General features: G+C 43.5%; 9 protein-coding genes across 9 annotated transcripts; 4 read left to right on the top strand and 5 right to left on the bottom strand.

The window, feature by feature from the left end:
* Positions 1 to 112: 112 nt before the first annotated feature.
* On the bottom strand, positions 113 to 1,471 carry GRH1 (Grh1p; the record flags this gene model as incomplete). Its single annotated transcript, XM_018363906.1, has 1 exon — positions 113 to 1,471. The coding sequence occupies one exon, from the start codon at positions 1,469 to 1,471 to the stop codon at positions 113 to 115; it is 1,359 nt and encodes a 452-aa protein (XP_018224035.1).
* A 538-nt stretch (positions 1,472 to 2,009) lies between these two features.
* Positions 2,010 to 3,512, top strand: EMI2 (putative glucokinase; the record flags this gene model as incomplete). The annotated part of the gene is made up of 1 exon (XM_018363905.1): positions 2,010 to 3,512. One exon carries the CDS (start codon positions 2,010 to 2,012, stop codon positions 3,510 to 3,512), a length of 1,503 nt encoding a protein of 500 aa, XP_018224034.1.
* A 225-nt stretch (positions 3,513 to 3,737) lies between these two features.
* SLF1 (Slf1p) lies at positions 3,738 to 5,048 on the bottom strand (the record flags this gene model as incomplete). The annotated part of the gene is made up of 1 exon (XM_018363904.1): positions 3,738 to 5,048. The coding sequence occupies one exon, from the start codon at positions 5,046 to 5,048 to the stop codon at positions 3,738 to 3,740; it is 1,311 nt and encodes a 436-aa protein (XP_018224033.1).
* Positions 5,049 to 5,473: 425 nt separating this feature from the next.
* DI49_0676 (uncharacterized protein) lies at positions 5,474 to 6,925 on the top strand (the record flags this gene model as incomplete). Its single annotated transcript, XM_018363903.1, has 1 exon — positions 5,474 to 6,925. One exon carries the CDS (start codon positions 5,474 to 5,476, stop codon positions 6,923 to 6,925), a length of 1,452 nt encoding a protein of 483 aa, XP_018224032.1.
* Positions 6,926 to 7,019: 94 nt separating this feature from the next.
* On the bottom strand, positions 7,020 to 7,589 carry GRX2 (dithiol glutaredoxin GRX2; the record flags this gene model as incomplete). Its single annotated transcript, XM_018363902.1, has 1 exon — positions 7,020 to 7,589. The coding sequence occupies one exon, from the start codon at positions 7,587 to 7,589 to the stop codon at positions 7,020 to 7,022; it is 570 nt and encodes a 189-aa protein (XP_018224031.1).
* Positions 7,590 to 7,682: 93 nt separating this feature from the next.
* On the top strand, positions 7,683 to 7,961 carry EMI1 (Emi1p; the record flags this gene model as incomplete). The annotated part of the gene is made up of 1 exon (XM_018363901.1): positions 7,683 to 7,961. One exon carries the CDS (start codon positions 7,683 to 7,685, stop codon positions 7,959 to 7,961), a length of 279 nt encoding a protein of 92 aa, XP_018224030.1.
* A 78-nt stretch (positions 7,962 to 8,039) lies between these two features.
* SDH7 (Sdh7p) lies at positions 8,040 to 8,438 on the bottom strand (the record flags this gene model as incomplete). The annotated part of the gene is made up of 1 exon (XM_018363900.1): positions 8,040 to 8,438. One exon carries the CDS (start codon positions 8,436 to 8,438, stop codon positions 8,040 to 8,042), a length of 399 nt encoding a protein of 132 aa, XP_018224029.1.
* Positions 8,439 to 8,753: 315 nt separating this feature from the next.
* On the bottom strand, positions 8,754 to 9,059 carry SMT3 (SUMO family protein SMT3; the record flags this gene model as incomplete). Its single annotated transcript, XM_018363899.1, has 1 exon — positions 8,754 to 9,059. The coding sequence occupies one exon, from the start codon at positions 9,057 to 9,059 to the stop codon at positions 8,754 to 8,756; it is 306 nt and encodes a 101-aa protein (XP_018224028.1).
* A 978-nt stretch (positions 9,060 to 10,037) lies between these two features.
* Positions 10,038 to 12,035, top strand: GNP1 (glutamine permease GNP1; the record flags this gene model as incomplete). Its single annotated transcript, XM_018363898.1, has 1 exon — positions 10,038 to 12,035. The coding sequence occupies one exon, from the start codon at positions 10,038 to 10,040 to the stop codon at positions 12,033 to 12,035; it is 1,998 nt and encodes a 665-aa protein (XP_018224027.1).
* Positions 12,036 to 12,655: the final 620 nt, after the last annotated feature.

Here is a 12,655-nt window from a genome sequence, read left to right as displayed (position 1 = left end):
TATTCGTACATTACCAAATATCGTTTACGTGTTTAAAGGGAAAAAAAAAGTATATTGTATATATGTACATAATTTCTCTATTGAACAAAACATAAGATGCTAGCTGAGTACATTAATCAGATGAGGGTTGTCTTTGCGGCGGTGGAGCGGGCAACTCAGACTCTGTTGGTTTTGGAGCAGATGACTTGTCTCTACCTTCATTGAAGTAGTCGTCCATGACCAATGGCTGAGTAGCCTTCTTATTCTTTGCTTTCTTCTTGACAACCGGTGGGGCGGTGAATGCAGATGGGACGAAAGCGGATTCTGATTCTGTTGGAAAAGGGACCGCATCGCCGTCCTGCTGCTGCTGCTGCACTGGCTGTATTGGCTGTACTTGCTGTGGGTGTTGCTGTTGTTGTTGCTGTTGTTGTTGTTGCTTGACGGTGGGGATCCTGTGGAGGAACCCGTAACCAACATTGCAACCCAGCCTTCCGTCGGGGCCTATGTGCACGGAGACGGGCCTCACACAGTCGGAGACCTTGTTGTAAACGTACAGGACCAGGTCGTGGTTCGCTCTAGACCTGACAATATCTTGCAAGAGCGTCTCACCCCCCGTGGCCAACAGGCCGTCCTGACAGCCGATGATGTAGTCTTCGTCCGGGACGAGCCCTGCTAACTGGGCGGGTCCCTCAGGAATGTTTACGTTCAAGATGTGGTAGGTGAAAGTGGACGCTATCAGAGGAGTCCATTGGACTTTGAACCCGAGCGCTTGGAACTGATGCGCCTCTCCGCTGGAAGACTTCCTTTCGTCGTGGTTCAAAGACACGTCGTCCAAATGATCGCTGTCCTTGGACGCCACGCTGAGATACTCGTCTCTGAACGTGCCCCCCTTCGCAGACCACACGTTAACCTTCACGGTCCGGCCGCAGTGCCCGTTGAACATGGACGTGATCTGCTGGTAATCCGGATAGGAAAACCCGTGCTGGTTACTGACCACGGGCACCGGATCATCATTGAAGCCCACTATATAGTCGAAAAAGGACTGCACTTGGCACTGCACCTCGTCCACCCAGACGATGCGCAACCCGGCAAGAGTCTCATTCATGTTGGTGTGCTTGCCACTCTCTGCCATGGCCTCTGCGGGCGGCGCCAGCTGCGCAGACAGCAGGTTTGGAGGTATGGACTGGAAGAACGCATCCAGGCTGCCCGAATCCTGCGAGAACGCCAGGGTATCCTGCACGCTCTGCTCAAAGGTTCTGACCAAATTTTTGGCTATCCTAAACATAACGGCGCTCGCTGTATCTTTTTCTCTCGCTGAGGCGGTTGCACTTACACTTACACTTGCTCTTACCCTTGCACTTGCGCTTGCTCTTGCTGCACAAGCCCATTTATCGAATATTAACCAGATGCAATTCCAATCTCGCCGGCTTGTCCGTCCGCCACACCAAAAAAAAAAAACGGAACGGAACGAAACGAAACGACCTCGACCCATTTGGCACCTGCCGATGTCTTCTTCACGACTCACCGGCCCCAAAGGCAATGGGGAGAGCCCGTCAAATAATTAACCGGGATTACCTAGGCCAACGTGAGGCACATGCCACGTTGCTGTTCTCGATCCCACGACAGCGATACCGCGACGGCCTGCGGTGAAAGATTAGGTGGGCCCTTCAGGGGCTGTTTGCCTGCGCCTTTGTTCGAGGAATCAAGTGACAAAAAACGCGGGGCAGCCAAAAGAGTCTTTTTTTTTTCTTCTTTGTGTGACACACAGAGAGAGAGAGAGAGAGAGTGTGTGTGTGTGTGTGGACGACAGAGGAAGAAGGTTGCGAGTAGGTCGAGGTCCATTGTTTGTGGGCACACAGGGGGCATTTGGGTTCGCGATTATATAAACTTAATGCTGTCTTGGTGTGATATCTCGTCTCGTTTCGTCTCTTCTTGTCTTTTAGGTTTTATATTTTAGCATAGAGCTACATAAATAGATATTGGTCTATTAAGAAAATAGTCGCACCAATATACAATAATAGACAGTAGTAATGTCGTTTGAAAATTTACACAAGGTCAATGCCGAGGCATTGGAAGAAGCCGTGGTGGAGATCTGCTCCTCACTGGACGTCGATGCAGCTAAGCTGGACGAACTGACAGCCTACTTCATCGAATGCATGGAAAAGGGGTTGAGCAGCACTTCTGTGGGCGAGGAGAAGACAGTGGACAAGGGTCTGCCCATGATTCCCACGTACGTGACCAGTTTGCCCAACGGGACGGAGCGTGGTGTTCTCTTGGCTGCCGATCTTGGGGGCACTCACTTCCGTGTGTGTTCTGTGACCCTGAATGGTGACGGGACGTTCGACATGCAGCAGTTGAAGTCCAAGATCCCGGAGGAGTACCTGAACGACAGGGAGATCACCAGCGAGGAGCTTTTCAGCTACTTGGGTCGCCGTACAAGGGCGTTTGTGAGGAAACACCACCCGGAGTTGTTGAAGTCCACGGGGGAGAACATCAAGCCTTTGAAAATGGGGTTCACCTTCTCCTATCCCATCGACCAAACCTCTTTGAGCTCCGGTACGTTGATCAGATGGACCAAGAGTTTCAAGATCGAAGACACCGTCGGCAAGGATGTGGTGAGGTTGTATCAGGAGCAACTGGACATCCAGGGGCTCTCCATGATCAACGTGGTGGCTTTGACTAACGACACCGTCGGTACTTTCTTGTCGCATTGTTACACCACAGCAGCTCGTCCTTCAAGCGCTGGTGAAATCAGCGAACCCGTCATTGGCTGTATCTTTGGTACAGGTACCAATGGTTGTTACATGGAAGACATTGAAAACATCAAGAAATTACCAGAAGAACTGAGAACACGGCTACAACACGAGGGGAAGACCCAGATGTGCATTAACATCGAATGGGGGTCTTTCGACAACGAGTTGAAGCATCTATCCGCCACCAAGTACGATATCGACATCGATCAAAAATTCTCCCCAAATCCAGGCTACCATCTTTTCGAAAAAAGAATTTCCGGCATGTACTTAGGTGAACTACTGAGAAACATCTTAGTGGACTTACACGCAAGGGGCTTGATCCTGGGCCAGTACCGTACCTACGACCAACTGCCTCATCGTTTGAAGAACCCCTTCCAATTATGCAGTGAAGTTCTATCCAGAATTGAAATCGATGATTCCACAAGCTTGCGTGAAACTGAATTATCATTTTTGCAAAGTTTAAGACTTCCGACCACTTTCGAAGAGCGTAAAGCCATCCAAAACTTGGTCCGTTCCATTACAAGAAGATCTGCGTACTTGGCGTCTGTGCCAATTGCCGCTATCTTAATCAAAACAAACGCATTGAACAAGAGATATCACGGTGAAGTAGAAATCGGGTTCGATGGTTACGTCATTGAATACTACCCTGGGTTCAGATCCATGCTAAGACACGCCCTGGCGCTAAGTCCAATTGGTACAGAGGGTGAACGTAAGATTCATTTACGTTTAGCTAAAGATGGGTCTGGTGTAGGTGCAGCCTTGTGTGCTCTTGTAGCATGATTTTTGTTTTTTCAAACCGCTTTTTTGTCAGTTTCCCCCTTTTTCTTCTCAATATAAATCTCTTATATAACTTTTATATAAAAAATAAATACTAAGTACGAATTGAAATGAAATAAAATATAATAAAATAAAACATTATATTATGTCTTTAAACTAAAAAAAAAAATCATTTGTTTTTACATGTTACTTATATATACACTRAATAAATTATTTAAGCATTTGAAGTTAATTGTTTATTTGCAAGTTTTGCTCAAACTCCCTGTTCATCGTATTTTCATCCTGAGTTTGGCTATTTTCCTCATTTACATTACTGGGGTAAAAAGACGGATATCCCATATATGAATGATTATCCAAATCGCCTATTTCTAAAATCTTTTCAATTTTATACTTCTCAGTTTCATCAGTTTCATTGGAATTTTCTTCCGTGAACTCGGCCCAATTCTCAGGTCTGATGAAATAGTTATCTAATGGGTTGAACTCATATGCCGGTTTTACCTGGGCGTTTTCGGTCCTTCCAAAGGCTATTTCCAAATGGTTTGTTTCACCGTTATTCAGAACTTCTCTCATAGATGCCAAAATTAGATTCGGGTCCCCACCTAAAGATAAATTGACCATACGATAGAATTTCCCTATTAAACTCATGGGGATAAACCCATCGTTGGTCTTACTGAATTTGGACCTCAAAAATTTATCGTTTGTCAAGTTTTCCGCACTAAAATAGTATTCAATTTGATTTTTAATGCTTTCGATGGATTTGAGAATAGGGTCCATCAGATTATAATATGGTGTTTGCAACTGTTGCTGGTAGTTGTAATTGTTATAGTATTGCTGTGAATGGAAATGCGTTTGTTGGTTGTAACCAGGCCCCGAATCGTGGCCGAAATTTGGAATATAGTCAGATCTTGATTGATAATGGTTATTCGAAAACGAGTTGTTATGATGAGCCGCCTTATTGTACCTCGTTTTACTATTTTTGTTGTGGTGATTTTTTTGTTGTCTGGGATTAGATGTATTCTTTCCATTTTCTGTTTTCTGGCCAATACCGGCAATGGGTACTTCTTGGTCTAAATTTGCTTTTGCTCTTAAGTCAGCATCGGTAGACTTGTGTTCTGAATTGGGGTCATCATTCGTTTCGGCAACAGTACTGGGTTGATCACCGCAAACTCTTTTAATAGCATTACTGTTGTTGCTGCTATGTTGTTTCATCTTTCTATTATTTTTGACACTTTTAGCCTTTCGTCTTGAATTGGAATTTGCCTCTTTAGATCCTGAAATTATAACAGAAGGTGTAATTGGAGTCCATTTTGTGTCGCTGCTCAATCTGATCGATCCTGAGCCGTTGTTATTGGACTTCGAAAGCCTCGATTTGTCTCTTAACTCTTCCACAGGAAGTGTCGTGGTGCTATTTGGTGAAGATGATTTCCACGGTGATGTAGTTGGTATTGGAGCCAACTTTAAAGATGATGCCTGTTTCTTCTTATCTTCAGGCACTAAGGGCAAATCGTTTGAATTATCATTAGGCCCTTGAGCGGACATATTTGAATGCACACGAACTTGTTCTTTTTATTTCGCTTATGTCTTTTATCCTTGCTTGCTTCAACGCCACCCTAAACTATCTTTTGGCTTGTACGTTTTTTCCCTTAAAAACTCTTCTTTAAGTGAGGAAAATATATTGAAAGATAGCTGAATACAGTTGAATCCTGGCACCAAATGAGAATTATCAGGTAAATTGAACCTATACTTAGTAGTGGCGTTACGTTTGCCTTGTACTTTAACTTTCCGAACCCCAGTATACTTACTCATTTTCATCAGCACAAAATAAAGAGAGATCTTTTTCTTAGCGGTGAAAAATTTTAACTCGATGGACTCATACTCACATTGCTAAAAGGGTAGGAAAACATACGAGAACTACAATATATTGTCTCACTCTACTCTATTTTATTAAAGCGAATAACCGTTGTATGAATTTTTGGACAAAGTCTATGAAAGCATACGAAGCAATAGGCAAAATGGCTTCACATAGATTTAACTCCAAAGCAGTTCGCAATTACCATCAACCACAAGCTTTGAATAGAAGTTTAACAACCCGTAATGCAGCAAAAGTCAGAGGTATGGTTCCTTCAAGAAGGGAGGGCATTGGATCATACAAGAGCTCGAGTAACAATTTAAAAAATAAACTGGGGAAACACGTAACGTGGATAAATGAATTTGAGCATTTTAATGCTTTGCATAAAGTTTCATATTCTCCTAATGATTTGTTGAGAGATGAAATTCAAAAATACTTGAAGATCTTGAACACAAACTACCAGTCAATCAGCAAAAAAAGCACAGAATCCTTAAACAAGAAACTGGAAGTTGTGAACAAGGAATGGGTTGAGAAAAATGGACATATACCTGAAGTATCGAAAGATGACAAAGAGAAAGGCTTAAGAAAGCAGTATTTGGCGCATGTAAATGACGTCAAAAACGAGCATATACCGACGATGGATTGCAAACCTGGTAGTTCTCAATTCACATATCTTTCCAATACGATTGAGCTGTTATCATCCAACAAAACAATTTGTTTTGCCGTTGATGTGGAGGCTTTCGAGTTCGATACAAATATCGTTACCGAGATTGGAATTTCCATATATGATCCAAGAGAAAACAAACATTCTTTGACACCGATCATAAGAAGTTATCATTTAGTTGTAGCTGAGGCATTACCGCTAAGAAATAAGAAATTTGTGTGCGATTTCAAGGACTGCTTTTTATTGGGAGAAAGTCTTGTTCTACCATTGGAACAGTGTGTGGAATTTATACAATCGTTGATCAATTTCTACATGAAATGTGAGACAGATGAAGATTTGAGTTGGGAAAGAGCTTTTGTAGGTCACAGTATATCGGGGGATATTAGATGGTTGAAGAAGATTGGCGTTCACATACCCGAGTTGGATAATGAATTAGACAAACCAGATGGTTCGGTGGAGGCTAATGATCTCAGGAAACACATAAAGATGCTTGATACAGAGAAAATCTATAGCATCTGTTACGGTAAAAAGGGCAGTAGTTTGGGTAAGCTGCTAAGACTATTTCATATGCCACATGCCTTCTTACATAATGCGGGCAACGATGCATACTACACACTGCTATTGATGCTGAAGCTGGGAGACTTTAATTTTAGAAAACAGATTGGAGCCGATGATTTGGAAGCAATGGGTCATAGGATAAGACAATGGTTTGATCGTGAGAAGGACGAGCCCAAGATTTTACCTATGTCGTATGTATTAAGCGTGATGAATGCCAACAACGATAAGGGAAAAGCAAACGATAATGGAAGAAAGAAAATAAAGGACCTGGTCCCCCAGACGGAATTTAGCGGGTCACAATGGTTCCAAAACGCACGGGCAGCGTTCAAAAGTACGCTTGTATAAATTAAGCGAGGTATTTGAGATATTGTGTGTATGTTTTTAGAGAAAAAAACTTATATATAGGTAGATGTAAATATTATAAAAGTCATTGGTGCAGTTATTCAAAAACCGGTTTCAATAATTCAGCCAATTTACCGTTTTTCTTCAAAGCTTCCAAATCGCTGTTTCCACCGATGTGCTTACCATTGATGTAAACGTTTGGTACAGTTCTTTGGCCGGAAATTTCTTCGAGAGCATCCTGGATTTCTGAACCATTGCTCATTTCGTCCAACTCCAAAACAACGGCTTTGGATTTAGGAACGTTCAATTCCTGGAACAAGGTGGACAATGTGGCTTTACAGTAAGGACAGTATGTCTTCGCCGCAACGAAGACCTCCTTTTGGCCAATCAAGTCCTTTACGTGTGCAATTGTTTCTTGAGATACCATTTTTGGGGTAGATAAAAATCTTTTAGCGATAATTCTGGTGGCAAACAACGTGATAATGACAATAACGATTAAATTTGAGTCGAAAGAAAAATTAGTTTCCATTAATACAGGATGGTAGTTGTAATTTGTGAGCCGATGGAGGGAGAGCAGCTTTACTTGGCGCTCTGGACCTTTATATACGAAAGATCCATGAAGAAAGTGCGGCGGGCCCCTTTTGCGAAGGGGCCCGAAATATCGCATCTTAGTAATAATAATGCTATTGGGTGTGGTACTAGTATAAACCAAGGGAGCAGTGATGGCCAGCACAGCAAGGGTGAAAAGATATCAACGGAAATGAGTGCAAAGTACCCGACAACGATGAGTTGCCGAGAGGCGTTCGATCAGCTGACGAGTTGTTACTCGATCGGAGGTCAATTTAGAAACTACTATAGACATGGGGATTTCACATCATGTGACAAGCAGGTATCAAAATTCAAGTTTTGCATCGTCCATGGCAGCGACCCTGTGAAAGTGCAGGAATGGCACAAGGAACAAGTTTCCAACAACAAGACACTGCAAAACAGCACCGGCATCATCTGGCAGGAGAAAGAGACCGCCGTGAAGAAGAAGTGAAGATAGTATGGCAGTTATTTATACATGTGTAATATATATACTATATGATCTTTATCTACAAGTGCGATGCGGGCGGGACTAGTCCTTAGTTGGTTTTATATTCTTGGTTGGCGTCGTTTCAGTGTCGTGGTTAATCTTCTGCGTTTCCTTCATCAGTTCATATAGCTGAACAGTCTGCTCAGGGGACAGTTTCTCCAGAGTCTCCGAAGATAAAGTCGCATCTTTCCACTTATTGTTGGAAATCATGTGTAGGTAGTCTTGCCACGAAGCCAGGAACCCGACCACGTGCAATGGGTTGTCGATATCTTTGTGTAGTTTGAATTCGTTCCGCACGTACTGGTCGCCCATTTCTTTCTGGACGGTGGGTAGCAGCTTGTGCTGCCTTAGTATTCTTCTGTATAGAACCAAGGGAGGTAGCAAGGGCTGGCTGTTATGGCTGGCGAACCTGACGGAGCGGTACATCAGTTTGTTAATCATGACGAATGCGGGGAGGGCCAAGGCTTTATGTATTGTAGTTGGTCCTCGTAGCACTGTACACAATACAATGAAGATGCTTTTTTTCCTGTAGCCCAAAGGAGAAAAGCCAGCGTATCGATTGGCAAGACAGCGGGAAAGAGAGTCTCGGCTGGGCGAAGGGGGTGCGGACGACGACGACACTATTCTTATCAAACATATACTATTACTATTTAATATGATCTATTTAGTTTTTCGTTACTATGGTATTTTTCGTTTTTTCGGTTTTTCGAGTTTTTCAGTTTTTCAGGTGCTTGCATGTGGACAAGGGTGGAAGAGCTAATAGATAGCACCGCCGATCTGTTCTCTGTGAGCCTCGATGATATCGTTGTCCTCCATGTCCAGATCTTCAGGGGTCTGGTCGGCTTGGATTCTGATACCGTCGTAAAGGAACCTTAACGAGTCCATTTCCTTACCTTGTCTCTTGGCGAAAGCCTCCATCAGTCTCCTCAAGGGAGTGGTTTTCTTGATCTTGAAGAAAATCTCTGAAGAGCCATCAGACACCTTCAGGTTAATGTGAGTCTCCGGCTTGACGTCTGGCTTGACGTCTGGCTTGGCTTCTTGATTGACTTCAGTGTCTGACATTGTTCGCTGTATCTATGTTATGGCTTTGGGCTAAACTAAACCTTCTCTTTCATGCACTCAGGGTGGCAACAAGAAAGGGGCAACCAAGAAAAACAACCATGAGAAGAACGCTTACTTGTTTGTCTGTAATGTTTTGGCGTGTTAATTTTCCCAGTTATCTGCTGGGGCACATTTTCCCAGCGGCGAGTGGCCCGGACATCAGGGTAATACACTCCACGTGACACGCACGTGCGCATCACATGACCCATAGGGTGGGCGGCAAAAACGTGACATGCACGTGCCCGGCACGAGAGCACGGCTCTTTTAAGATGACTCGGCGCGCGCATGACTCCCCTTCTCCTCCCCACTATATCGAAATCGCGCCGCTTCTCAGCGTGTGCGCGCTTATACTCCCGAGAGGCCGGTGACGTATGATGAGCGCAGTGCCCTATGAGCGGCACTGCCCGACCACAAAAACGCTTCTAGAAGAACCTCATCGCGCCAGGGTACGCAGGTCCCTTAGCCGGACGGTGCAAAAAAAAAAAGAAACGGCACAGGGCCTTGCAAAAGAAAGAAGAAAAAGAACGCCGCATCAGATAAGCAGTGAAAAAAGGCACGGCCGCTCTAAGAGATGGAGACGATGCGATGCTCTGCTGGCCTTGGTGGCCAGGATATACCGTACCACACCGGGCGGTCAGTCAGTTTTCAATAGCTACAAATTTATTAATTTTCCGAGTTGCTGTCAGAATTCGGGTCGGGTTGTGCAGTGTCGTTTCTTTTTGGGTCCCCTCCTCTTCCCCCCAGCAGTAATTTTTGAGGAATCGGATCCTGTTCCATATATATAACTGATTTTTTTCGCAGTTCGGTGTGTTTGATTTGACTCACTTGTCTCTTGATTTCTTGAATTGTGATGGTGTCTGTTGTAGGGTTTTTTGTGTAAGGACGAAAAAGTCAGGCGTTCGCAAGTAGCTTATAACACCAAAGTATCATTACTGCAAGATGACACTTGGTAACAGACACCATGGGCGGAACAACGAGGGAAGCTCGAACACTAATATGTACGGGAACAACTCAGACGGTGTTTCGCATTACGAAATGAAGGAAATCCAGGCAAAGGAACGAGAAATCAATTCCACAGCGCCAGAAAATGAGGTCGAGTATTTTGAAAACACAATGGAAAAGACCATGGAAAATCTTGAATACGAGGGCGACCGTAAGGCGTCGCATCTGCGCAGATTTATTGACTCATTTAGAAGAGCCGAGGGCTCGCACCCAAACTCTCCGGACTCGTCTAACTCCATTGGCGATGGGTCCACCCCCATATCGACAAACGACTCCAGTTCTCAGTTGGACAACGAGCTGAATCCAAAGGGTTCTTTTGTTAACGAGAACGGGATCAAGCAGCCTTCACAAGAACAAGACCAAAATCAAGAAAACTTGAAAAAAACGATAAAGCCTCGTCACATCGTCATGATGTCATTGGGGACAGGTATCGGTACTGGTTTACTGGTTGGTAACTCCAAAGTTTTGAACAACGCGGGCCCAGCAGGTCTAGTTATCGGGTATGCCATCATGGGTAGTTGTATTTACTGTATCATCCAAGCTTGTGGTGAATTGGCCGTCATCTACAGTGACTTGATTGGTGGTTTCAACACTTACCCTTCATTTCTGGTCGATCCTGCGTTGGGATTCTCCGTCGCTTGGGTTTATTGTTTGCAATGGCTATGTGTTTGCCCCTTGGAACTGGTCACCGCGTCCATGACCATTAAGTACTGGACCGTGAAAGTCGATCCGGATGTCTTTGTTGTTATCTTTTACGTCTTGATCGTTATTATCAACGTTTTCGGTGCTAAGGGTTATGCAGAGGCAGATTTCTTCTTCAACTGTTGTAAGATCCTGATGATTATCGGTTTTTTTATCCTTGCCATTATTATCGATTGTGGTGGTGCCGGTACGGATGGTTACATTGGCAGTAAATACTGGCGTGATCCCGGTGCCTTCCGTGGTGATACCGGTATCCAGAGATTCAAAGGTGTGGTGGCCACATTTGTTACCGCTGCATTTGCCTTTGGTATGAGTGAACAATTAGCCATGACTGCTAGTGAGCAATCCAACCCGAGAAAGGCTATCCCATCAGCAGCTAAAAAAATGATTTACAGAATTCTGTTTGTGTTTTTGGGATCTTTGGCTCTGGTCGGTTTCCTTGTACCTTACACTTCAGACCAACTGTTGGGGGCAGAAGGCTCAGCCACTAAGGCGTCTCCTTATGTGATTGCCGTAGCTTCTCATGGTGTTCGTGTGGTGCCTCATTTCATCAATGCGGTCATCCTATTGTCTGTTCTTTCCGTCGCCAACGGTGCCTTCTACTCCAGTTCTCGTATTCTGATGTCTTTGGCTAAGCAAGGAAATGCCCCCAAGTGTTTTGATTACATTGATAGAGAAGGTAGACCAGCAGTTGCCATGCTTGTTAGTGCATTATTTGCTATCATTGCATTTTGTGCCTCTTCTCCAAAGGAGGAAGACGTTTTCACATGGTTGTTAGCAATTTCCGGTTTGTCCCAACTTTTCACTTGGATCACCATTTGTTTGTCTCATATTAGATTTAGAAGAGGTATGAAAGCGCAAGGCAGATCCCTTGGGGAGGTCGGTTACAAATCTCAAGTTGGTGTTTGGGGGTCTGCGTACGCTATAATCATGATGGTATTGGCTTTGATTGCACAATTTTGGGTTGCCATTTCCCCAATCGGTGGAGGTGGCAAATTAAGTGCTCAATCATTTTTCGAGAATTACTTGGCCATGCCAATCTTGATTGCTTTATACTTCTTTTACAAATTTTGGAAAAAGGATTGGACTTTGTTCATTCCCGCTGATAAAATAGACTTGGTAACTGACAGACAAGTTTTCGATGAGGAATTATTAAAACAAGAAGATGAAGAATATCAAGAAAAACTAAGAAATGGTCCATACTGGAAAAGAATTGTTGATTTCTGGTGTTGAAGTAGAAATCTCAATTCAAAATTAAAAAAAAAAGCATAAAGCAATAAAAAAAACAAAACAAAAAAAGATTCATTTAGCATTTTATTTCAAATTCAGCCTCACTATCATGTTTTACCGCATTTGTCTTTTTTTCTAACCCCCCCCCCCCCCTCATCATTCATGTATTCTCTTATTTCATCATACTATTTAACACTTTAAATATTCTATGTACTTTGTGCAAATATCATTGTCATAACATAAACTCTTCTCCGTATCACCAATAACCTCTACTCCGGTTCAACAGGAAAATTAGGCTAAGCCAGGTGAAGCTAATCCCATCCTTCGCCAAGTTTCGTCTGACAAGAATTTTTCAATTGTAATTACAAAGTTTTCTTACAGAAAACGCGTCAAATCCGTTGTTCACTACGCGCGACCTGCGTTATTTCCCTTTTCGGCATACCATCGCGAAATACCATCAACCTCACCATAGATTCTTCTCGATGTTAGATTAAAAGCAAATGATAGAAAAATGCACACGTTCATATTTCTTTCTGGAGTTCTTCTTTTACTTTGTTTCTTTTTCTCTTTTATCGACAACTTCTCAACTGTATTTACCGTCAGTATTATCCAAAGCTTCAGCA

The sequence above is a fragment of the Saccharomyces eubayanus genome, chromosome II (assembly GCF_001298625.1).
Source record: "Saccharomyces eubayanus strain FM1318 chromosome II, whole genome shotgun sequence".
NCBI classification, from domain to species: domain Eukaryota; kingdom Fungi; phylum Ascomycota; class Saccharomycetes; order Saccharomycetales; family Saccharomycetaceae; genus Saccharomyces; species Saccharomyces eubayanus.
This window is presented reverse-complemented; position numbering and strand designations above follow the sequence as displayed.